The sequence below is a fragment of the Emydura macquarii genome, unplaced genomic scaffold (genome assembly GCF_026122565.2).
Source record: "Emydura macquarii macquarii isolate MOO-44397 ecotype Brisbane River unplaced genomic scaffold, CSIRO-AGI_Emac_v2 contig_1263, whole genome shotgun sequence".
Lineage (NCBI taxonomy): Eukaryota > Metazoa > Chordata > Testudines > Chelidae > Emydura > Emydura macquarii.
In genome coordinates this window covers 8,083,358-8,109,387 of record NW_027131400.1, presented here as the reverse complement: position 1 = coordinate 8,109,387, position 26,030 = coordinate 8,083,358, and the positions used below count along the sequence as shown (strand labels likewise).

The window sequence follows — 26,030 nt, the reverse complement described above, 5'->3', positions numbered from 1 at the left end:
TTACCCTCCACCCCTGCCCATCCAAAAGGACTATCAAAATCAGATGGGTCAAGGACCATTACAATCCAAAGGATTAGTTAATGGTCCTATCACACCTGAGAAGCTCCTGTGGGCTTGGAAGCTGAATGAAGGAAATAAAACAAAGCCATAGGAAAATGTCCCATCTTTTTGGCTGTTTGAACTCTATGAGACCATAGACTCTAAACTGAAGCCAGAGATTTTCAGGAGCTGCCTCCTGGGTCTGCCCTGAAAGACACTTTGAATGGACTGATCACAACTCTGTCTCTCTTAGGATTTAGATGGTAACTGATTTGTGTATAGATTTGCTTGCTTTAACTTGTAAATAACTCATTTCTTTTTCCTAGTTAATAAACCTCTAGATAGTTTATTACTAGATTGGCCTCAAGCACTCTTTTTAGCGTAAGATCTAAGGTCGCACCAGGGCATAGAATTCAACAATTACCTCACATGGCTTACATACAACATTCCTGTTAATACACCCTAGAATATTAGCCTTTTTTGCAACTGCATTATATTGTCTTATATTTAATTTTTAATGCATTAGGAGCCCAAGATCTTTTTCTGCAATACTACTGCTGAGCCAGTTATTTCCCATTTTGTATTTGTACATTTCATTTTTCCTTTGTAAGTGTAGTATGTTGCACTTGTCTATAGTGAACTTCATCTGGTTGAGTTCAGACAAATTCTCCAATTTATCAAGGTCCTTTTGAATTCTAATCCTGTCCTCCTATCTTGGTATCATCCACAAATTTTAAACATCCTCTCCATTCTCCAATGAAGATATTGAATAGTACCAAACAAAGTACAGACCCGTGCAGGACTCCACTAGGTGTGTCCTCCCAGTTTCACAGTGACCCATTGATAACTACTTGAAGTACGTTTTTTCAACTAGCTGTCCACCCACTTTGTAGTAATTCCACCTAGACTACATTTCCTTAGTTTGTTTATGAAAATGTAACATGGGACTGTGTCAAAACCTCTAACATCAAAACATGTCTGCAGCTTCCCCCATCTACTAGGCTAGTACTGCTGTACATAAAAGTCTCCAAACAGTGTGTAATTGATGCAAAGATGAGAAACAATAGTTCTGAGGGATGTGAATTCAAATACCTGGTGAAGACTTTTCCCACCCTGGACCTCCTGTCAAGAAAGAGGCATGTCCAAGGATCCTAGCAGCACCCATGGGCATATTCAAGCCCTGCTGAAGGTAGACCAAGCACAAAGCTCAGTGAAACTCAGAAGAGTACACACAATTGTCTTTTGAGCATCTACACAACCTACTGTGAGGAATTTTTCATTTTAATGATTCACAGAGCCTGGTAGAGTTCCACTACCCTTTTTCCTCCACTTCAACCCTTAGCTTAATCCTACTGTAGAAACACCGCTGTACCACTTCAGCTGCAGTGAAAATAAAGCCACTTTTTAAATACTCCATAACGATTAGGCGACTGTTTAAAGGTGTTGACCATTTGGGTCTAGCAATTTAAAGATTTTTTTAAACTGAAAGGTAAAGATACAGGTAACTAATGTAATTTTTTTTTCTACTTTTTAAAATGTTATTTTTAAGTGATATTTTAGTTTTGGAGCATGTTATCAAATGCAATCATAAGGAGCACTTCAAAAGTGAGGTACATGACTGGAGATTTGTAACGAACAGTGCAGTGGTGCTAGCCTCCAGCTAGTGAATGTTTAGTATTGAGAAAAGAATACTGAGGGGGATACCGGATCACAGTCTTCAAATATGTTAAGGACTGTTATAAAAAGAGCTGATCAATTTTTCTACTTGTCTTACTTTTAGCAACTGGCTTAACTCTGCAGGAAGGTTTAAGTTAGATATTAGGAAAATTACTATAAAGATCATTAGATACCAGAATAAATTACCAGGGGAAGTTGTGGAATCCCCATAATTGGAGGTTTTTAAGATCATGTTAAGCAAACACTTGTCAGGTATACTATGTTGCACCTCAGTGGAGGGGGATAGACTAGATGACCTTTTGAGGTTCCTTCTAGCCCAACTTTTCTATAATTGTATAGAAAAGGTGAGGTTTTAGAGAACAAGATAGCAGCATGAGAGAGGTGCTGGAATGCTGTTCTGCCACATAGTAGATTAAGCCTTTGCTTAAGCACATTTTTCTCTCCTTTTCCAAGTGGTTTATGAGGGCACAGGAAGCATGAATTTAAGATTTAAATAACCTGCACTGCAATTCCATCACCCAATTTTTTTACCAAAGATATTTAGGAGTGAAATTAGTGTTTCTGAATGAAAGACTAAGCAAACTGGATTGAGTGAGTCACAGTGCAGTCTTCTGGACAAAATTTTATTGCTGTGACATTTGTATCAAGGCTACTTGCTACAGATGATCCTACTTAAATTACTGGGATTTATTTAAAACATGGTGTTATGGAAGACCCAAGGAAGAATGTCTGGAACACTATCACAAGTTAAGTAGTTTACAAGCAAGTTTCTGCAAACTAGACAATGTGTTCTTCACTCGGTTGTTGCTTTCACTTAGTTTGATAAGCTGCTGGGTGTACCTATCCACTTTTTTACATAAGAAAAATAGTCCTGCTTATGGTCACTTTACATTTTGATGTCACTGAAGTTTTAGATTACCTAAAGTTACTAACAATTCCCCAATAGCACTCACATTGAGTGACTGTAGAACAGACTTTGTGCACTGAAAGTGTATTTATGCTCTAATGTTTCTTACGAAATGCAAATTCTCAATTCTACGTAACTTGGAAGTTATACCAAAACTTGTCTACAAATAGATCACTTAAGCACCCAGTCTTATACCTGTGAAGTTGTGATGTACAATTTCACAGTTGCGTCTAAAGAAGTTCTTGACGCAGTGTCCCATACTTCATGCAAGTCAGATTAACATTTGAAGGGTAATTTACATAGTTAAGCACAATTCAAGGAATATTTTAAGGCATCGTTTTTTCTTTCTACTTACAGTAGAATTTTATTGATAGTACTGGAAGAGAGCATGTGGGCTGTATAGCTAGTAGGATCTTTATTTTCCCACAACATTTCAAATAATAGTACTTTTATTCTGAAAAATGAAAGTTCTTGAGCTATGAAACACACTCCAGTAACAAAACACCTGCATTAGTAGACATGTAAGTTTAGGGCTCATTCTAGTGTTCCAAAAGCAGAACTCTTACTGAATTAAATGGAGAGTTCCACACCATACCTGGAGGACACAGCTTTTCCTGCATTATATGTAGCAGATATTAGATAATTCCACGTTTGGGCAAATTTAACTGAAGCCAACTGTTTGGGCTTTTTAATATCACACTGTAAATAAAATCCTGATGTTAAGTAATGTTCATGTGCCCTCACACGTTTAAAAAAAGTAAAAAAAAGGAGTAATATCAATTTAGGTTGGCTGGCAGAGCTCCAAAGAATTCTGAGGTTATATGTGCTTAATAAAATTATACTGAAATTGAACTTTATATAGAAAATTAAAGAACACAAATATTCCCCCCCAAAACTGGGCTCTTTGTATGTTTTATTTTTTAGCTTCTATAAGCTTTCATTATAACTATAAATTTTGTACAGTTTCATGTACAAAGATTCCATATATAAATGGGAATAATTATTTGTATTAAGATTCCAAGTGTCGTTATTAGGACCAGAGCATTTGGATTTTGGAGCATAATATTTAAAATATTTGTCAGACAAACCATGTAGAAATAAAGTATGCAAAAACTGCAAACAAAAACATTTAAGTAGCCAGAATTAAAAAGATCTGTGTGAATCCATACTGTCTTGCTGATTACTAGGCTATCGCAGCCAAGTAATCCTTAACCTCAGTTGGAGTCAGTCTTCTAAACCCTGCTTCATTACAGATGCCAACTTCTATGTTATCTTCTGTCATTTGCCCTTCAAAGCTTTCCTGTTGGATAGAAAAGAGTTTCCTTAACCGTATCAATGATTTTCATACAACAGTAAGAAACCTATTTAAGTATTTCTCTAACCTTGAGTGTTAAAATAGCTGTGTGAATGGCATCTTCAAGTTCCAAATCTTCGTTGTATCTACAAAAAAGAATGAGATCATAGTTCTGTATTAAGCCTAAGATATTCTCTCAAACATCATTAGAATCATCATGTATTTAGAGTCTCAGACATGCAACTTGGATTAGAATTATTTCATTAATGAGAGAGACAAAACAGAATAAAACCACTTCAAACCTGCAAGATGTTGAATATAACCTGTAAATATTACACTGGACCATTCTCCTCCCGTCCCCCCAACACACACACCCTCATACACAGATTGGTCAAGAAGTTTGTGCTAAGCAAGCAGGAACATTTTTTCCGGTTTTACCCATAAGCTTCTAGTATCTTCACTTTAACATTTAACTTTAACATCAGAACTTCTAAAATGTTGTAAATGATTACACATTGTAATCTGGCTGTGAAATTCTGAACTTGGCTGATATAGATGTATATATCAATATTCTAGGAGTTCGACTGATAAAGCAGAAGTATTACCTTTTTTCAAGGAAAGTTTTTCCATTCACGTAATTTTTTCCCATTGCTGTTGCTTTCCATGCAAAGTAAGCCCCCTGGACAGATGAAATCACATTAAATTACATGAAAAACAATTCAAACTAAACACTTACTAATCATTCAACTAATCTGTGAAGTAAAATACAATAGTTTCTTATGAAAACTTTTTGGTTTGCATATACTAGGGCTCCTATTATCTACATAAGGCTCTGAAAGTAGTTTTGAGGACTAGCTATTTGCTGAGAAAGTACAAATACTCCCTTACTTAAGATACTGTGTACTTTCAGCTGACATATCCCCCCTTCCTTGAAAGGTGAATTTGATGGAAAAAGAGTGATTAAAATCAATTTCAATTTGTGGTTCTCTGGACAGAGATGAAGTGTTTCATCTTTCCCAATAGTGCAGAGACTAACTCACTGAGAAATGTGTACCTCCACTGTCTATTACAGTGCATTTTACATATTATTTTATGATAAATGACAAATTGCATAGTTTTTATTTACATTATTTAAACTATAACACCATATTTTGCCTCTCAGGGCCATATGTAGCCCTTAATCTGAGCAAGAACTCCCTTTTCAGTGGAAGTTGTATGCATCAATCAGGGTAAAATATACTCAATATCACTTTTTCAAGGCAATTAACATGTTTGGTACATTTCAGTTTTTTAAAATTTCATCAAGGATCGTTACAATGACTAATTTCCTTCATTAAATACTAGAGCTGTCTGAATAACACATTTCTTGGTTTGCTGCCAATTCTGAAAAGTCAGGGGAAAAAAATCAGTTTTGGATCAAGAAACAAAATTTCAGCAAATCACAAAGTTAAAAAATACATTTCAGGTCATACTAAATGTTATGGTCTCCACAAAATGAAGTTTTCGTTTTGAGCTTTTTATAAAATGCTTTTGAATTTTTTAAAAATAAAACTGATGGAAATTTCAAAATAAGTTGTTTCAAACTGAAAAAGCAAAATTTTTGTTTAGAAAATGGGGAAATTACACATTTTTACTAGGGGGTCTTTTTCCAATTACCTATTTATTAAATTCAGTGTTGTCTAAACTACATTCTTCACCCCAAAAAAAGTTTCGTCCAAAAATTTTAGCCAGATCTATTAAATACAAGTAGTGTAAATATATATATATATATATATATATATATATATATATATATATATATATACTTGGCCACAGAATGGTGGATTTGCAAAATACATTTACAGTCCTGTCACTGTATGTGTGAATTCATTTGAATTAATAATTTTGATCATTATGTTACTCGTAAATTAGGTTAAATCTTAAGAGGCGATCAACTTGTTCAGTGTCCAAAGTCCGTCTTCCCCCTCCCACCGGCACACAGAGAGGATCTCATAAGTACACACAACAGTTTGAATGCCTATTTAAAAATAAATTTGTTTTTAAAATTGCACGATACTAAACATTTGACACTCACAGATGGATCTGACTGAAATAGATATGGTCGCCCCTCATTCCAACCACATATCAACAACGACACTCCAAAAGGACGTACACCACTATAGGGAGAGAAAAAAAAAACCACAACTGCTTAAATCTGAAGTTATCTATTTTAAAAGTTCTTAAGACCTCCCTTAAATATATTAATCACTATCTCAATTTTCATTTTTTAAAAACTAAATTAGCCATAATCAAGTCCTTCCTCACAGTCTAATCCAGATGGATTTTTACTACGTGGTTATCTTTTCCATTTTGGCTCTAATATACACAACAGTCCTTTTCTCATTGCCTCTCCTCTTTTTTAACACTGAATGGGGTTAGTCCATAGTGCAGAAATGTATAATATTTTGAATCTTTGGACTTTACACTTTCAAGATACTATTAACAATACATTCCACCCACTAAGACATGAACAGATGTATCACCCACACTACGTTGTCATGACTTTTCTTGACCAAGAAAGTTCCTCCCTCCCTTTCAGACATAAAATGTTTACTTGTCAACTAATAATGAACATTTCCACAGTATCTTTCATCTACACATCAGAAAACATGTTATGAACACCACCATGAGTTAGGTAAGTAATTTACACGTAGGGAAACTTGAGCCAGAAAGATTAAGTAATTTCCCATGTATATGATAAGCAGCCCAAGGCCAAAAAAAAATTAATTTAGTAAAAAAAATGCAACATAATGTATGGTAAAAATAGACAACATTGCAGCAGGTTTAGTAAGAACTGTTTACCCAGACTGTGTGTACTCCTGCATCACAGATGCAATCCTCTGTACTAGCTGAGCTGTTGGAATGGGTTCATGGTAGACCAAGTAATATTGCTGGGCAAGCTTCCGAGCTCTGTGCACAAGTACTCTACAAAAGAACAAACCAAAAGTTCTAATTATATGAGAAAGCTAAAAATCTATGACAGCATAGGACTAAACGATTCTGTATCATCACTGCCAGAGTGATTTAAGGGAATGCATACATGTGTTCTATTGGGATATATTATGCATCAACTTTGAAGTCACCCTGAGACATAAGGAAATATGGAACCCTACTTGATTTGAAACTATTTCTTTCATAAATGTTTGATTCTCTATCATTTTTCTATTCATAAGTTTGAGTCTCTATTTTTCTATTCACTTAAAGTATAAATGAAGCATAACATTACATGAGACACCATCAGCATGGTTACCCATTAAGAGACAACTGATGGCTTTAATATTGTTGGGAGACCAGAAAGGTCTATTTGCACCAGCGCCTTTAGTTTTCGTGATTTAAGATCTAAATCAATATCAATACAAACACCCTCTCAAACAGCAGTTTTTCTGATACCTGTAATCAGGACCCATGCCACTATACACCAAGCCAATGTGTTTAGTAATTGGTTCTACTTTGTGTACACTCCTCTCATCATAGAGAATGGATTTCTGTTTCTTCTCAGTTGCCAACACCACACCATTTGCAGCTGGAAAGAAAGAAATATTTTTCTGTTTATACATTCAATATAAAAAGCAGTTGAAGCACAGAACAATTTGCTGGCATGTGAAAAGTTCCCCCTGGTTCCCACAGATCTATTAAGGTTTACATTAGCAAATTAAGCTGCCATCTATTAGAGCATCTACCCCACACCACACAGGTGTGGAACATACCTCCTTCATCCCTCGTATTTTAAAATGTATATAAGGAAGTTACTGCAGTTGCTACAATAGGTGTAACTGTTATGTACATTAGTTCAAAACGGGAGCTATCTATCCAACAAACAAGAATCAGAGTAAAGATTTTCAGTTCCATCAATTTTCTCTTTACACTAAACTATTTACCAAAAGTGTATGTTCCTCACAACTGTATCTTTGTTTTATAGTCTCCTCTCCCCTCCCCTTTTTAAAATTGTTTCTCTGGAAATCAAGGCTTTGAGATATTATGCCCACCAAGGCATGTGAAAATCATCTAAAAAGTATGAAGAATGCAATTCCACATTATTTTGTACATCAACTCTCCCTAGATCAACAGAGTAACTAGGAAATATGCATTTTCAAATAGCCAAAATCTATTGTGATTCTCCCTACAGGCTGCATCATGTTACAACCCAGATCCTTGAATCTAGCATTGGATTAATCACATTCTTCATATATACCTTTGAAAATTTCTTATACCTTTAATTCCAACTGATGGGGCCCCTCCAGCAACCGCTGCCAAAGCATATTCAATCTGAACAAGTTTACCAGAAGGGCTAAAAAGGAGAAAAGATACAATTCAGTCATAAGATAGTTTATTAAGAAAATATCTTCAACTCTTTATCTGAAAACTAAACACATTTGCCTTTCACCTCTTGAGATCTAGCATCAAGTTATGTAGATCACAAATGAAAGCAAGTCTGGAGTCTTATTCTAGCTTGAACAGGGCCTGGATTGGTTTATCATAGATCCTGCTGTTGCAGAATTCTGTCATAAAGCTTCTGTGTGCCCCTGCTTACACCATATCTGATGAAAATTGTTTTCTAGAACCCAAGTAAAACATAAGGAGGCAGACTCAAAAAGCTTTACTCCTTTTCAATTAATAAGAGATTAGCACTCAATTTGATGATTTCACTTAGGAGCAGGAGCATGGGTTATTGGCAAACAGGAAGCAGACGACTCAAGGAAGAATGACTGTCAAATCAATTTTATTTTCATTTTCGTAATCTGCTTTTAACTGTACAGATTTTTTGAAGGCAGGCTTAGGCACGACAACATTTCAGATAACTGAAAAATACTTATTCATTCTCAGTCATAAACTAGGGTATTGCATAGTGTGGGTTTACAAAAATTGTGAGTTTAGCAGGCCATCACACCAACCCTTACTGATAAAACTTACTGGTGACAAAAAATAATTTTTCTACAGAACGGTGAATAAAAAAAATCACTTGTTCCAGGCATAAAGTGAATTTGTTTATACAGGGTCAACTTAATGCTTACCCATTAAGCTTAAAATACCTAGGTTTCCTGGAACAACAGGTAGATCTTCATCTAACCAAGTGATTATGTAAACTGAGTGGCCATCCAATGTACTCTTTATCTAATCTTTTGAACTACGCTTTAAAACTGGAAGTCTTGTCCTCTCTGTAGAAATCAAAGAGAGCATTGTACTTTTTGTAGGAATAGAAGTCAGCCCTATATACCTGGCCAAGTCTTCCCCTTCATCCCCCCTTTTACAGCATGCTGTATAAGACACATTAAGATTTCCAGCACAGAAGAGGCTGCATTTAAATGATGCTAAATGTATGCAGGTTGTGAAACTTTTTAGGGGCAATTATATAGTTATGAGGTTTGTGACCCTGTACCTCTGGATGTTAGAAAAGTGACCCAGTGAACAAGAATCTACTTCTATGCTTTTGCTTATGAATTATAAGTGAAGTAAATACTGAGGTACATATTTTGAACTCTCTACACCCTGTCCTGAACACCACGCATGCAAAAACCATGACCACTGGCAACAGATCCATACATAAAATACTGGATACTACCAAAGCAGTTGGAACATCAGCTTGCACAAGAAGCGATTTGTTTTTTGAGTGATAATGGCATAAAGGGCAGTTAACGTGCTGCAACAAGACTTTTTTTTTTTTTTTGGGGGGGGGGGGGGGGGAAGGAAGAACAGGACAGGACGCGAAGGGGTAATTTAGAGAAACAAAAGCCAAGTAGATTTGAAGTAAGTTTCAGGAAATACAGTAGCTATTGTGAGTTAAAATGTTTGTAATTCCATTAGGAAACAATGTTCAAACTGTGGTAGAACACCGAACACATTAAACTACAAAACTTAATGTGTCTAATACACAAAACCAAAAAGGGTCCCCCTAAAATAAATGGAAATTCTAGGTTTAATACAGAAATACTTTCTCTACTGTATTTCAACCAGTTTAGGTCAACACTTTGCAACTCTACAGTGTCCCCCTCTTCCCCCCCCCCAGGTTGTGTGTACACTTTCCCAATAGTAGGGCAGACTCCTGCTGTCCGTTTCTATTTTTGTGCTTTGGAGGAAATATTTCTGGTTACTTCACAGCGGCTTTCCAAAAAAGAACATGCAAGTTTGCTTGCTCTGCTGGTTGATGTGAAGCGGGCGCACCCGAGCAGAGACCACGTTTCACAGAACGCAGGCAGGCATTTCGATGGTGGCGGGGGTTTGGATTTTGTTGAGGCTGGTGTGTAACATTTGCGACTCACCTTCCCGCCCCACCGCAGCGAGGCAGGCCGCGGCACCCCACCGCGCGGGGAGCGCCGGCAGGGCGGCGCCCGCGAGTCGCAGCGGGCTGGTTGGGGGGGGGGGGGATGGGACGTGAGCTCGGCTCAGCCCGAACCCCTGTGAAGGGCTCTGGGCACTTTCTAAACCCATCCCCCCCGGGAGGTTGGGGCCTGGTAACGCCGGAGCGGGACTGGGACCGGGACCCCAAACCGACTCCTGCTGCCCGCCCAGTCCCGTCCGGGGCGCTCCGGGCACGAAAAAACTCCCTCGGCCGCGGCTAACGCCAGGAACCCGCCGCCCCCTAGGCTGGCGATGACCGGACTCCCTCCCCTCCCCCCGCTACCTGAATGTGGTGAGAGAGAAGCTATAGCCGCGCTCCGCCGCCATCTTGGCCTGGTCCCCGCCTGCGCTGAGTCACCGCCTCCCCCCAACCGTCACCGCGTGCGCCGAACTCCAAACGCTGCTCCCTGATTGGTGGGAGACTGGGAACTGCGCGGGGCATGCCGGGACGTCCCTTTCTTCACGCGCTAATAAGAGCTCCTCCCCGGCCCCGAGGCGATTGCGTCGGGGCAGGGCGCGGATTAGAACCGCTAGGCCTGCTGGGGCTTGTAGTCCCGCTTCGAGGGGTGCGCAGGGACTGCTGGGAGTGGGGCCAGTCCCGCGCCTGTGTGCCTCGCGGCGGGCGGTAGGTCGGCAGGGCGGGGCGAGCAGAGGACTCGCTTTCCCAACGTGCCCAGCGGCCTCTCCCAGGCTAGCGCGGGCCGGGCCGGGTTGCACCGCACGGCCAGGGGAAGATGGCGGCGCTGGTGGTTTTCTGGTCTCCTCCGGCTCGCGGCCTCCGCGGGCTTCTGCAGCGCTGCTGGGGGCAGCTGCAGCGGAGCCTCCTGCGGGGGCTGCCCGGCCCCCCATGCGGTAGGTAGATCCCCAAGCGCCTTCCCGGCCCGGGGCAGGGCTTGCCTTCTCGCAGCCCCCCCGGTGCAGCTGCGACCTCCTGTTCCCCCCACATAGCAAGTGTGAAACGTCGGGATGGGGGCAATAGGCGCCCATGTAAGACCCAGCCCCAGATATCAGGACTGTGCCTATAAAACCGGGACTTCTGGTCACCCTGCTGGGCCCACTCCCATTTCTTCGGCTGAAATGGTGCCAGTTTTTCAGCCCCTTGCGCCCAGCTCCAGGTGTCGTCGGGGAGTGAAGTGGACGTTGCTGGCATCTGACCTGCAGGCTCCTGAGCTCTTTCTTGGTGCTGCTGGGCTGTGGCTCACTGTCCCGAGTTCCCCGTTTGCATTCACTGATGGATTTACCCGCCCCCCAGAGGCATTGTCCTGCCTGCCTCACCGATGGGGCACTGAGGCACTGTGAGAGCAAGTGACTTCCCTCAGGGCACAACAGGACAGCTATGGCCGAGCCAGCACTGACCCATTTCCTTTGAACCTTGGTCCTGGAGCTTAGCAAAACCATTTCCCCTCCCTAGGCCTGAAGTTGGGATGTCCCTGCCTTAAATGCATCCATTTTCCTACAGTGCATGATAGATGCCTTATGATTAGAAAAATAGGATTTTTAGCCATCAGAGGAGTGAAGTTTTGGAACAGCCTTCGAAGAGGGGGAGAGACCCTGGGATTTTTCACCTTCCTCTGCAGCATGGGACAGGGGACACTTGCAAGTTTAAAATAATGTAAATGGTGGGTTCTCTGCAACGTGAAGTCTTTAAATCATGATTTGAGGCCTTCACTAACTCAGTGTGAGATTAGGGGTCTATTATAGATGTGGGTGGGTGAGATTCTGTGGTTTCCAATGTGCAGGAGATCAGACACTAGATGGTCAGGATGGTCCCTTCTGACCTTAAAGTCTATGCGTCTATAAATCCTACCATAGAGACTAGTGACATCTGAAAAACTGGATTGGGATCATTTTACAAGCTTGAATAACTACCCCCATTTTCATCAGCAGAATTGAACCTAGGGCAGAACTAGTGGTAGTCGTGTGTGAATAGGAATCTTGACTGTACTTTTTCTGAGTTTTGTAGGTTTGTGGCTTGTGTTTTCTTGCAGTGCTACAGTTCTTTTCAGAGGCAAGTAGGGAGACTTAAAGTGAAATGTTTTCTGGTTTTGTAATGTTAGAGTTAAGGGTTTTGAAGTCCCACGTTCCAGAAGGATGTGGGAAAAGAAGGTATTGTTGTATAGCAGGAACCTGAACTGTACATTAATGAAGTGTTTTTGTTTTTGTAATTTAAATAAATCTTTGTATAGACCTAACTGGATATTATCCATCTTTTCATAAAATTACAAAGAAATGGTGGTTTTCTTAAGTTAAGAGCTCTGCAGAGCCATGCTCATGTACGCCGCACAATTTCATTTGCCATTTAACATATTGCAAAAGTATTGATTTGATTAACTGAACAATTCAGTAGGTGTAAGCTATTTGATACATTTTTTAATTTTTTTTTCTGAAGCACCAGCATTGGCTGTTCAGGCTCCAATGACTCTTCTTGAGCCAGAGGAAGATATTAGTGAAGAAAGTAATGAAGCGCCAAACTTTTTAGATAGCATCTTTTGGATGGCAGCTCCCAAGAAGAGACGTACTATTGAGGTGAACCGCTGCAGACGAAGACACCCCAGTAAACTTATAAAAATCAAGGTAATCTGTCAAATTTCTATTGGCTTTGTCATGTCACTCATTGCAAATAACTTTTTTTAATGCACAGCGTATTTAGAGAACACTTGGGCTCATAATTTTCTAAAGCTCAGAAAAGAATGTACGTTGATGGTCAGAACACCTTTAAAAGCTCTCTGGAAATTCTCTATATATATTTAAAATATTTATGCCACTTATAAAACTACAATCTAAGATACAATCAAAATGTGCAAACTCAAACTGCATTTTAAAATAAGATTACCGTTGAGATCCAAACCAATAAAATATGAACTCCCTTTATACATCTCAGTGTGAGTGAAATGCCTAAATGTCCTGCGCATCAAGATGAACTTGAGTGTTTTGGAGCCCAGTCCTGCAAACATTATCAGGCATAATACTTTAGCCATTGACTTCAAAGGGACTGTTCATGATAGTAAACATTTGTCCCAGTGGTCACTTTGTAGGATCAAGCCCTTAACTTGTTGCAGGAGTGTCTATAAATAAAATTTTTCAAATGAGTAAGAGAACAAACCCACCACTACCACCATCACATAGTTGGTTCGTGTAGATTTATACGTGGTTAGTTCTTAATTTTACACTTGTTGCTATATAAACAAATGGAACTGTAGTATGCTTTAAAGTCTTTGTAATACTGTATGAAATTACACTGCAGTTCTCTACTACTAAATCTTTGCTTTTAAGTGGGCAAATATGCCAGATTCCTTTTTTTATTGTGAGGACTAGTACGCCGCATATTAGTGAAATTGGAATTTGCATGGCAGTATTATATGTGGGTGCTTGTGGGAAAACGACATTGTACTGAAATGAAATGAGCTTTTATTAGGACAAATAGCAATTGCTCATTACATTTACCCCAACATCTCTTAGCTTTTTAGGAAGTCTTTCCGTGTTTGTCCCAACTTCTTAACTTCTAAACTTTCCCTGCTTTTGTTTTCGTTTAGAGAAATATAGATGTTTGTCCTGAATGTGGCAATCTGAAACAGAAGCATGTCCTTTGCGGCTATTGTTACAAAAAGATTAAAATGGAAACTCAACTCGTAAGGATCCAAATAAAGGAAAAGGAAGCAGGACCATTTAATGCTGCCACCGTAGAGACTGTAGTCTTATATGAGGGAGAGAAGCCCACAGAACAAGATGAAGGCAAGCGAATTATTGAAAGGAACAGAAAGCGCCCAAGCTGGTTCACACAGAACTGATGCCACAGAACTATAGAACTCCATGTTATAAAAAACAGTTGATGCTGCAGGAAAGAAGAAGATGTTTATCGAGAACATTTACTTTTTTAGTTCATTTAAAGCGAAGATGGGAAGATGTCACCTTTTGGAAAACCTACTTCAAAAGCATTTCCTTTATGTGGGATTGAAGTCCAATGTCATTGCCATAATAAGGAATGGGAAACACATCTGAAAGTAATAGTATAGTAGTAGTAAAAAGTGAGAGGAAATCAGGAACAGCTTTGTGTTGAGGTGCATGCTTATTGCACATTAAGTACAACATACTGCTTTAATGCTATATTACTGTAAAATTAAATGTTGATTTTTAATTAATGAAATGTCAGACATTCTCAGCTGTAAAATAAAGTATATTAAGATCTACAGGGAGAGCTGTTCTCAGTGCTCTCTTTTTTTTTTTTGACTGCTACTCTGAAAAAGTTGTCTGACTTTTCATAATTTTGTTGAGTAGATGCCAAGAATATTAACAGAAAATCAATTTTAAAAATGTATGAAGAGCATGGAAAGCAGAGGTAATTTTCAGATTAGGCCTCTGTGAAATGGAGTTGTTTGAGCTGGGAATATCACTGAGTATTTAGAATAAAGGACTGGCATTCAAGTTTTGTTATATTCCTTTCTGCCACTGGCTGTGTGTGACCAAGAGCAAGTAATTTAACATCTCTGCTTATCAAGATGTGAAATAAAAACTTAACTTAGAGATGTTATAAGGCCTTTAGTAATTGTAAAGTACTTTTGGAATCCTTAGATGAAAGCACAAACGTTAAGCATAGTCCCTAGAAACATTTGTAAGGACAATAATAAAGAATTTCCAAATGGTGGACCATCACCATAAGATTTAATCAGGTGGGCCGCAGCTGATAGGCAGTTGTGCCAGTTAACCAGGTCCCCAGTGATTTGAGGCCCAATCTGCATTCACTATGCTGAATTTTTTTTGGAGGGGGGAACAGTGCATCTCTTTACAGTGCATATGATGCATATCTTAGACTGTTGTTACTCTCTGCAGAGAGGGTGCAAAATCACCCTCCACTGGCAACTTGCTTCTCAGTGCCTTCAATTACAGCAGTCAGCTGAGTCCTCACTTTTTCCATTACAGTAATGAGCTAACATCACTTATATTAAGATTGAGACTTACTGGTTAAATGCCCCCCCTCCCCTCCCCCCCCCCGGTACTCTAAAATGCACTTGCTTACTTGGATTATCTTAAATTGCTTTGCTTCTGGAGGGCTCAGGGTGGGGTTAGTGGTCCAAATTTGAAGTCATTTAAGCAAAAGGTTTCTGAGAACACCCTCTACACCTCCCCCCTTCACTTACATCTCAAGAGGACAGAGTTAAAGTTGCAGAGTGAGGCTGATGTGTACATTAACTTTATTTCCTGGTTTTCAGAGCTTTAAATATAGGTGCACTCAGCATTCTTAAAAGACACGTGACACTGCTAGTCAACCAGAACTCTATTGTAACTTATGTTTTTGGGCCGTGAATGGGCTTTCACTCCAGCTGATGATCTCCAAGTACAAAAGACTGGGCTGTGGACAGGCATGAGGGTGGGATAGCCTCCAGATAGCTCCTGCAGCCTGTCTTACGCTCCACAGGCCAGAGAGGCAAAGAGCGATGATAGAGGTGAGCCAGCGGCCACTTAGCGTGACCCTTCTTAAGACAGAAGTGGCTTGAATCCTTTTGGTGTCCAGCCAGGGACCACCCCAAATCCCACCAGAACTTTGACTCCCCAGCCACAAATGAAGCCAAAGAAATGTGCAATTATGTGAGTGTGGCACAGAATGGAAGATTTTCTGGTGCCAACTATGGAAGGCATGAGAACATGGAATTTGGGGGAATAAGGTGGGGGAAGTGATTGGATTAATTTTTTTCTCCTTTGAGGGGAGATACGGATTTATTTTAGGCAGGGATTAGAAGAGTGGGACTTTGTTTTACTTGTCAGTATGATTTTTAGCCACTCATGTACAGTGCCTAGAGATGCACCTTACTATATGTTTGAGTGATGCAACATAATGGACAGAGGTGCTGCAATAGCCCACTGAACAGAAATGGCAGCTGTGACAAAGAAGTTTGAAAACCTCCATATAGATAATACAGCACAATCTACAAATTGTATTTGTGTAATCTGAAGTAGGTTAGCAATTTAGTAAAGTTCTCTGGTGTACAGGGAGTATTCTCCTGGGTGATGGAAATCTCTAAAATGCTTGTCTTTTAGTGCTTCTAAAGGCAAAAACAACAATCCAGAAGTATTTTTGTGTCCCGGGGTCTGGCAGAGGTGAATTACAATATCCAGAGGTAATGAACTACATGAGAAATGAGAATTTCTCCTTTGCTCTCCCTTTCGTTTAGCAAGGGAATTCTAACAAAGGACTCCAGCAAAAATCCTTACGTATACTGTATGGAAAGAGCTGCTGGTAATTGAAACGATATATACTTATTTTAAAGCACTAGATGGCAGAGTAGCTCTAGATTTCTGGCACATGGTAAAGGGTAGCTGAAGATATTTCAGACCGACTAATACCTGAAAAAGAGTTTTGTGTAAACTCGAAAGCTTGTTTCTCTTACCAACAGAAATTGGTCCAATAAAAGATATTATCTTGCCCAACTTGTCTCCTAATATCCTGGGACCAACATCACTATAACAACTCTGCATAATACAGTCAAAGACAGATTTTAGAAATTCATGGCTGTAGAAGTGACAGATGTGTAGACAGACAATTTGATAACTACAAAGGAAAAAATTATGGTTATTGAACACACGGCTTATCTACTGCATGATAGCATTATAGGAAGATAGCGTATATATATATATATATATATATATATATATATATATATAAATAAAATATAATTATCATAGGCATTCCTTGGAGAGAGAGAGTTTAATGATCAAGGCCTGAGTAGCTATCTAGAAGTGGAGGGAATGGTGAAAAACACATGGCGTTCCACTGGATTGTTCCTCAGAAGTGAATTCAGCAGGAGCAGTGCTTCCTCATAGCCTTCCTCATCTCTAATCTGTATTGAGTCACTGGCCGAATAGGCAGACCCAAAAAGGAGTTAAATCTGGGAAAGGGACAGGAAAGGAACAGGAAGTAGGAGGTGCTCAAAGACAGGATCAAGTTTTGCTGTTGAGATTGATGGGGTTGCCTGGATATTACTGAAGGCTGACTTTGGTCCACTGTGTTGTCTTATTTAAAGGACAAATGCTAAAGGCTTGAAACCTTGACTTCTCTTGGACTTCATACCTGTGTTCTGTTTTTCAATACAAATCACAGGCATCTACCTATAATAATGCTCTGGAAGCTAATGGTGAATCAATGGGACCAAGGTGCATGCAATGAATATGGTAAGTTTTAGCCTATGCTTAGGCTGATTGGGGTTTGGAACAGGAACAGCATTAGTATTTTTGGAGAATGGATGTAAGAGTTTCATGAGATGTGAAAACAGTGACCACCTATCCTACAGCCTTGGCATGTACCATGCTTAATATTCCTCTGACATTTGGTATTTGTGGGGGACATTGCAATAAATCTTGTGGCTCCAGCATTCAGTGTGGCATTCAAAGAGTAAATCAAACGTCTGTATGAGTAGAGATAATGGGCAGAACATTACAAATCTTGTACAGTATACAAAACACTGAAAAGTACAAGAGTCTTGCAAAATGTATTGTATGGCAGAGGGTCTAGGTTTTTTTGTTTTAGGAAATTATTTATCCGTAGCCAGAAACATTATTGAGAATGGCTTATTTGGCAATGTGGCTTACAGCTATTTTCTGTTATGGCATAGTTCTAGACCATGATATTACATGAACTATTTCCACCACAGCTCAGGATTTTGAGCAGACTGTTAGAAAGATGGATTTTGCCATTCTATAATCTGGGATTAATATTAAATACAAAGAATAGTGATTTTAAAGAGGCTTTATCAAGTAGTTTAAGCCCCAGAACTGACCTGTTCTGTTCTTGTAAAAAATGTATAAATATTTATTCTAAATTGATCTAATTGTGAAGCCCCCATATAAACACAAATTAATTAATGTAATGTACTATTTCAGAGCCCACTTCTGTGAACTTTACTCCTGCAGAGTAGTACATTACTCTGGAAGTACCACTGACTTCAAGAAGACTGCTTCAGAGAAAACTACTACTCCAACTGAGTAAGAGAGGCAAAATGTGGCCATTATTAAGGGCCCTTTAGTGAGTTCTGTAAAAAAATAAGTCCCTAAGTAACATTCTTGATGAAATCCTGGCCTTCTTGAAGTCAATGGGAGTTTTACCAGGATTTCTCCCCCCACACCCCCATAAGCCTAGTCCAATGGGACTGCTACAAATTCCCATTACCATAGCATCCCACCCCTGATGCACCAGCCCATGTTTTGCAAAGCTGCTGGGATGACATTTCTTGTGGATGATGAAAGTGAGCTATTTCTAGGAGAGGGACAGAGGTCTGAGACAGACCCCATGAAATATTTTGGTGGTTCTGGCCCAGGATGCTTTGTGGGTTCAGCCAGACTAGTAAGAGATGTGTCCCCACCTTGCTTGGGTGTTCCTATGCTGGGCAGCTTTGATTCAGCACCGTAACCTCCTTTGGCTTCCACCAGCCTGGTTATTCCATGCAGGGTGACACCAACAGCCCTTCCAGTCTTGAGTCTCCCATAAACCATCTCCTCTAAAGTGCTCAGCCCCTCTCACTGTAACACTCACAAAACCTTCTCAAGTTCACTGCTTCTTTAAAGAGTCAATGCACAGCACCAACCTGTTAGTTTGGCTGAGGATTTTATTCATTGGTTTGAAACACTGCACTGAGATGGATGTGTAATAAAACAAGAGTAAGTCTATTAACAAAGAACAGAGATTTAAGTAATACCATGGAGAAGGAATTGAGATAGAAATGGTTACAAACAAACAAAAGTAAAAGTACACTTAGTAAAAGACTAAAACCTAACGTAACAAACTAGAGCCTTTTGTTCAAAGTAGACCTCTCACCATTTCACCTGAAGAAGAGCTCTGTGTAAGCTCAAAAGCTTGTTTTATTGGACCAGCTTCTCTTGGTGAGAGGAAGATATTACCTCACCTACTTTGTCTCTCTAATATCCTGGGACTGACATGACTACAATATCACTGCATATTTCTCACCACAGACCTTCTTCCAGCTTGGTTGGCCAGTCCTTAGCCAGGACCCAATACAGAGCACAAAGTGCTTGGTTTCTTTGTCTCCTCAGGTGAAAGATCACTAAAATGTCTCTCTGCTCCCCTTATATTTCCCCAAGTCCATTGCCTCAAGAGTCAGGATGAAGCCTGGCTGTTCAGATGCTTCCTGTTCTTCCCATCTCCCTGTTGACTGTTACATAAATGGTGCTTCCATTGTTTAGATTCCACCATGCTTAATTTACATTGGAGACAGGTAGATAGTTATCCATTCTGCCTGGGGGAAAAACCTGTTTCTCCCTTTATTTGGTCACAGACTTTAAAGCATACTGTCAGTAAGTATCCATAACTCCCCATATAGTGTTAATACATATATTTTATGATGATATTAATTGTGTGTCACTGGCTTTCATAAAATACTTTACTTGATACACTTTTATAGTACAGTAATATTGTATACAATCAATTGATTCAACTGCTTATTCTTTGGGATTCAGACTGCCTATTTTCCCCAGGACCCTGATTGTCACCTGCCCCAAATTCCTCCTTCCTGTTTTTTGGTCTGCACAAATGAGAATGGCAGGAGGGAAGGCACAAGTACTTGGGAGTGGAGAAGGGAAGATGGGGATAGAGAAAGCACAGTGAGTGAAAGGGAAACTCATGGGTGGGGGGAAGGAGACACCTGCAGATTGGAAAGGAAGGAGGAAGAGGTAGCTGCTCAAGATGGAGTGCAATGGAGGGAAGATATCAGCAATAGGAATGGTAAAGAGGAAGGTAACTGGAGGAGCAACATCTGTATGGGCCTGAAGGGGATCAGTGGAGCTACCACATAGATGGCAAGGAGGAAAAATAGGCTGTAAGGCAGTACTCCCTAGTGCTGCAGTAGAAAGTAAAATAAATGGAGCATCAGTGCCCATTCCCCATGTGAGTTGTCTTATAGGGTGTCTAGGGCTAGCCTTTGGCCCTGCTGCTCACCAGACACCAGCAGCCGCAGCATACATTTCCCTCAGTGTCATGGTTTTGTATGAAATTTTAATGTATGGTGAGATGGGAATACTAAGGAAAATTGCATCTCATGAGGACCTTGACAGTTAGTGGGTCTGCCTTTCTTCAACTGTGCCAAAGACTAGATGGAAACAAAGATAAATTGTTACATTGCCAGATGAACAGGCCCAGACAGGAAAGATTTAAGATGAGCTCTGAAAGAGCTGCAGATTGATTCTGGCAGATATAATCAGGAAGGGAGTTCCATAGACAATGCCCCACCACTGGCCTGATCCAAAATAGACAAAAGCCTACTTAGCACTAATCAGCTATAGAGCTCAATCATTTACAAAGGCAGGTAAAGTAGCATTATCCCCATTCTACAGACGTGTAAACTGAGGCACAGAGAGGTTATGTGACTTGCTCAAGGCTACACATGGAGTCAGCGGCAAAATTAGGGACAGTACGCAAATTTCCAGATGGCCAGTCTGCTACCCTGTTTACAGTGACTTAAGATGACAAACAATATCCTGTGCCTCAGAATGGTGAAAAAATAATGCCACCATAGCTAAATAGCAGAGTAAAAGAGATGGTTAGAGACAAAGAGACATCATTTAAAAATTGGAAGTCAAATCCTACTGAGGAAAACAGAAAGGAATATAAACACTGACAAGTCAAGTGTAAAAGTATAATTAGGCAAGCCCAAAACAAAAAATAATTTGATGAGCAACTAGCAAAAGAAACAAAAACTAAACAGCAATTTTTTTTTAAGTACATAGAAGCAGAAGTCTACTGAATAATCAGCAGAGCCACTGGATGATTGAGGTACTAAAGAAGCACTCAAGGAAGACAAGGCCATTGAGGAGAAGCTACGTAAATTCCTTGCATTGGTCTTCACTTTAGAGGATGTGAGGGAGTTTCTCAAACCTGAGCCATTCTTTTTGGGTGACAAATCTGAGGAACTATCCCAGATTCAGGTGTCAGTAGAGGAGGTTTTGGAACCAATTGATAAAATAACAGTAATAAGTTACCAGAACCAAGTGATATTCACACGAGTGAAACATGAACGTGAAGAACTACTAACTGTGATATGTAACTTACCACTTAACTCAGTCTTTCTGCCAGATGACTGGAGGATACTTAATGTAATGTTAATTTTTAAAAAAGGCTGTAGAGGTGATCCTGGCAATTACAGGCCAGTAAGCCTAACTTCAGTACCAGGCAAACTGGTTGAAACTGTAGTAAAGAACAGAATTATCAGATACCAAAATGAACACGATATGTTGGGGAAGAGTCAACACCGCTTTTGTAAAGGGAAATCATGCCTCACCAATCTATTAGAATTCTCTGAGGGAGCCAACAAGCATGTGGATATGGGTGAGCCAGTTTATACAGTGTACTGGGACTTTCAGAAAGCCTTTGACAAGGTCCCTCAACAAAGGCTCTTGAGCAGTCATAGGATAAGAGGTAAGGTCCTCCCATGGATCAGTAACTGGTTACAAGACCGAAAACAAAGGGTAGGAATATATGGTCAGTTTTCAGACTGGAGTGAGGTAAATAGTGGTATCTCCCAGGGATCTGTACTGGGATGAGTGTTATTCAACATATTCATCAGTGATCTGGAAAAAGGGGTAAACAATGAGGTAGGAAAGTTTGCAAATGATGCAAAATTACTCAAGATAATTAAGTCCAACGCTGACTGTGAAGAGTTGCAAAGGCATCTCACAAAACTGGGTCATTGGACAACAAAATGGCAAGTGAATATACAATGCTAAAAATACAATGCTGACAAGTGCAAAGTAATGTCCATTAGAAAACATAATCCCAGCTATGGATACAAAATGATGGGTCTAACGAGCTGTTACCACTCAAGAAAGAATGTGGAGTCATTGTGGATAAGTCTCTGAAAAACATCTGCTCAGTATGCAGTGGCAGTCAAAAATGGTAACAGAATGTTAAGAACTATTAGCAAAGGGATAAATAAAACAGAAAATATCATAATGCCACTATATAAAGCCATTGTATGCCCACACCTTGAATACTGCATGCTGTTTTTGTCATTCCATCTCAAAAAGGTATATTAGAATTGGAAAAGATATAGAGAAAGACAACAAAAATGATTAGGGGTATGGAACAATGTTCATATGAGGAGAGATTTTAAAAAGTAGGATTGTTCAGTTTAGAAAAGAAACAACGAAGAGGGGGATATAATAGAGGTCTATAAAATCATGAATGGTGTAGAGAAAGTGAATATTTACCCCTTTACCTAATACAAGAACCATGGGTTACTCAAATAAATTAAAAAATAAACATAAGGAAGTACTTCTTCACACAACGCACAGTCAGCCTATGGAACTCATTCCCAGGCAATATTGGGAAGGCCAATAGTATAACTGGGTTTAAAAAAGAATTAGATAAGTTCATAGAGGATAGGTCCATCAATAGCTATTAGCCAAGATGGTCAGAGATGCAACTCCAATACTCTTTGTGTCCCTAAACCTCTGACTGCCAGAAGCTGGGAATGGATGATGGGATGGATCTCTTGAAATTGCTCTATTCTGTTCTTTACTTCTGATGCATATGACGTCGACCACTGTCAGAAGACAAGATACTGCACTAGATGGACCATTGGTCTGACCCTGTATGGCTGTTCTTAATTACAACCCACCTTGGATATTTAAAAAAAAAAATCATTTTGCAACTGAAGCATTTTTAAAAAAACACAATAGACATTCCTTTATATAGGGTGTGGTTTGTGCTTTTCTGCTGTAGATGAAGCATAAGTCAATTAACAAATCCTAGTCCAAGAGCTTTGGTGATGTCAATTGTGGTGCTGGCAAGCAAAGGAGGAAATAAATAAAAGGGTATCATATCGATCTGTGTTCTGTAAGAAATATAGGGAGAAGAAGTAGGAGAGAGAAATTTGTTATCAAATGAAAGAATGACAAAATTACCATTGCACAGGTAAGCATAAGAATTTAGATATGTGCAATTGGAAGTGAGAAAGATAAATAGATTCTGTTCTGGGACTAGTGCTGAGTCAGGCTGCACTTCTTGCTCTGATATTTTCCAGATTCATCTGGCTAGACCAGCCTTCATCTCTCCTGGTTATTCTCCCCTGCTTTAATTAAGCAAGATAGTGCAGAGCTATTATTCTGCAAGACCTGAGTATCAGTGCCCTGAAGGATTTGTGGCTAGGGTTCTCCAGACCACGCAGTGCTCTAGTTTGTTTTTACTGACTGAAACTCTGTGAATCATCCCACTGAGGAAAATGGGACTTCTCACAGAGTAAGGTAAGGCTCTCAACATGAGCAGGGGTGGATTCTCCCACCATAAGTTTTTCTTAAATAAGCAAATCCCCAAATAAATGGGGTTCTAGAAACAGAAGATTTTCCCTCCAGCTCATTAGATTCCATTACCAGGGAATAATGTGCCTTAATTTCCTGATGATTAAAAGGCATGATATCCAAAAGAAAATTAAATAGATAAGAAGTTAAACTATTTGAAAATATTGCTTGAAAAAATCACAGATCATTTGACTCTAAAATATCCATTATGAATATGCAAAGAATCCATTCATATCACTTATCAAGGATGGCTTAGACATCTCACTGTTTATCAGGCTTTCCACTAAAATAGACCTTGAAAGCTGAAAAAAAATGTCCAGGAAGGGAACTCTCTAACTCATTTTCATAGTCTTTCTGATCAAAGAGATGTATTCTGTTTTCAAGACAGCAGAATGTATCTTCCTAATCTAGCTGATTTGACAGATGCTGGGATCCCTGAATCTGTCATATATGCTTTATCACTGTTTATCAGATTCAGCTGACAACTGATTTAGATAGGGTAGTCTTTACTCCAAATAATTTAATTCAGCCCAGTTTGTTGATGATTTAATTATATTGATGATGTCTTCCCAAGAACATCATAGTTATAACTAAAATCTAAAATAACTTTTTAGAACACTGTCTCTATTAGGAGCATAGGTGAATTAAGAAAAAAAAATTTGCTCTCCACTTTCCGAACTGTCTTGAACTGGATTCTGAATCTTACAGCCACATACCTCCTTTATATTGGGGTCCTAGAAATGTAAAGGAGAATCACAACTCCACATAGAGAAGCTTTTAGTCCTCTTCCTTTTAAAGGTAGGCTTGAAAATGTAATGTGATTGCCAGCGTTGAAAACTTTTTTTCCCTAAGCTGAGTTTTCCTAAAGATCCCACATTCAGCTACTGGGGCTGCCTCTTTGGATTCTAGAAAAACATAGCCATAGGTTCCTTGATGGGTTCACAGCAGTAGGGATCAGTGCCACTGAGGCTACTATGGATAGCTGTAATGTCCCCACAATTCTTTCCTTCCCCTCCCCCAAACCAGCTGGCTAAGGCTCAGCAGCTCCTTTGTGTGTGACTTGTGGCCACAAACAGGAGCAGCTCAATAGTGCAAGACACAGCTTGGTGTAGAGCAGTGTTTCTCAACCTTTTAAGCAGCAAGTACCCTCTAACTTCTGAACATTTTAATAAGTACCCCAACACTCGATTTTCCACTCTGAAAAATACAATCTTTTCCCCCTTTACCGCTGGACAACTGTATTTCCTGTAAAGCAGCAGAGTTCTGAGTTCTACAGTGCTGTGTGGCTGTGGCAGATCGCAAACCCCCCTGCTGTTTCTCCCCTCCTTCCTCCTCCCCTTCCTCCATATCGGAGCAAAGGTCAACGCCAGCCAATCCCCATGGCCTGATGGCGGGGTCACATGGTGTTCTCACACGAACTTGTGAGGTCTGAGCAGGCACTAGCGGTCCACCAGAGTGGACAGCAGTGCTCCCCATGGCCGTCCCTAGGGGGGGTGTGGGCCCGAGACAAATCACACCATGTGGGCCTCTCAGGATTTTTATACTGGTAAAATCTGGGGCTGTCATAGTTGTCAATTTCACTGCACAACTAGAGCAGTGAAATTGACAAGTAAACCTGTGGGTAAAGCCCAGCTCCAAGACCCAGCAAGCCACTGGGCTCTCGGCCTGGCTTTCTGGTGACCAGGCTTTGAGCCGGGGAGGGGAGTTGCCACCTCAAATTGCAGGCAGCTGCCGCCTGGCTGCCAGCCCAGGAGGTGGGTGACTGCCACCTGCTCTGAGCTGGGGTGGAGGCGGCTTCTGCGCAGGCTGGAACCCGGGGATGTGGACAGGTGGCAGGCAGCTGCTGCCCATCTTTAAGCCAGGACACAGGAGGCTGTCTCTCAGCTCAGAGCCAGGGCACGGGTGGCAGCCACCCAGCTGTGAGCCTAGTTAGTACGGCGTAGGAGGCTGCTGCTGGGCTCCCACCTGGGAGCTGGGACTGGGCAGGGTGCGGGTGACTGCCGCCCAGCTTCCCAAAAAGCCAGCATCTACCGCCCAAGCCAGCGATTCTTGCCTCGCGTCCCAAGAAGCCAGCAGCTGCCGCCCAGCTTCTCAGGACTGAGGCAGCTGCCATCTACCTCCCAGCTAGGAGGTGGGACCGGGCAGGAAGCCGGCGGCTGCCACCCGCCTCCCCCAGAAGCCGATGGCTGCCGCTGCCTCCCTTCACTGGGTTTTTCGCTGCGTACCCCCTGTCTGTGTCTCGCATACCCCCAGGGGTATGGGTACCACAGGTTGAGAAACTATGCTATAGTGGACTAAGAAAGGGACTGAAAGCAAGTGAATTGATGCTGACACCCTCAGTGGCTTTGGTCAAGACACAGAAGCTAACATTTTCAAACTTGGATGTGTAACTTTAGGCAGCTAATTCAGGCCATGTTGTTTAGGTTTTTAGGTGCCCAGCTT

The 26,030-nt window shown here is 40.5% G+C and overlaps 2 protein-coding genes across 2 annotated transcripts; one reads left to right on the top strand and one right to left on the bottom strand.

Annotated features, from left to right (window-relative positions):
• Positions 1 to 2,959: 2,959 nt before the first annotated feature.
• Positions 2,960 to 10,730, bottom strand: PSMA2 (proteasome 20S subunit alpha 2). The gene is made up of 8 exons (XM_067550378.1): positions 10,576 to 10,730; positions 8,168 to 8,244; positions 7,347 to 7,479; positions 6,759 to 6,881; positions 5,992 to 6,073; positions 4,523 to 4,596; positions 4,006 to 4,063; positions 2,960 to 3,923 (listed from the first exon to the last, which is right to left on the bottom strand). Exons 1-8 carry the CDS (start codon positions 10,617 to 10,619, stop codon positions 3,807 to 3,809), a joined length of 708 nt encoding a protein of 235 aa, XP_067406479.1. The 5' UTR covers positions 10,620 to 10,730; the 3' UTR covers positions 2,960 to 3,806.
• Positions 10,731 to 10,804: 74 nt separating this feature from the next.
• Positions 10,805 to 14,714, top strand: MRPL32 (mitochondrial ribosomal protein L32). Its single transcript, XM_067550380.1, has 3 exons — positions 10,805 to 11,144; positions 12,682 to 12,866; positions 13,826 to 14,714. The coding sequence occupies exons 1-3, from the start codon at positions 11,027 to 11,029 to the stop codon at positions 14,078 to 14,080; spliced, it is 558 nt and encodes a 185-aa protein (XP_067406481.1). The 5' UTR covers positions 10,805 to 11,026; the 3' UTR covers positions 14,081 to 14,714.
• The last annotated feature ends 11,316 nt before the right edge of the window (positions 14,715 to 26,030 follow it).

What these genes read in the sequence shown, in the direction of transcription:
- MRPL32 (XM_067550380.1), top strand. Translation starts at nt 11,027, where the DNA reads ATGGCGGCGCTGGTGGTTTTCTGGTCTCCTCCGGCTCGCGGCCTCCGC. An exon ending in GCTGCCCGGCCCCCCATGCG is followed by an intron (nt 11,145 to 12,681) that starts GTAGGTAGATCC and finishes TTTTTTCTGAAG; the next exon opens with CACCAGCATTGGCTGTTCAG. An exon ending in GTAAACTTATAAAAATCAAG is followed by an intron (nt 12,867 to 13,825) that starts GTAATCTGTCAA and finishes GTTTTCGTTTAG; the next exon opens with AGAAATATAGATGTTTGTCC.
- PSMA2 (XM_067550378.1), bottom strand. Translation starts at nt 10,619, where the DNA reads ATGGCGGCGGAGCGCGGCTATAGCTTCTCTCTCACCACATTCAG. An exon ending in TTCTCTCTCACCACATTCAG is followed by an intron (nt 8,245 to 10,575) that starts GTAGCGGGGGGA and finishes TCTCCTTTTTAG; the next exon opens with CCCTTCTGGTAAACTTGTTC. An exon ending in CCCATCAGTTGGAATTAAAG is followed by an intron (nt 7,480 to 8,167) that starts GTATAAGAAATT and finishes CTTTCTTTCCAG; the next exon opens with CTGCAAATGGTGTGGTGTTG.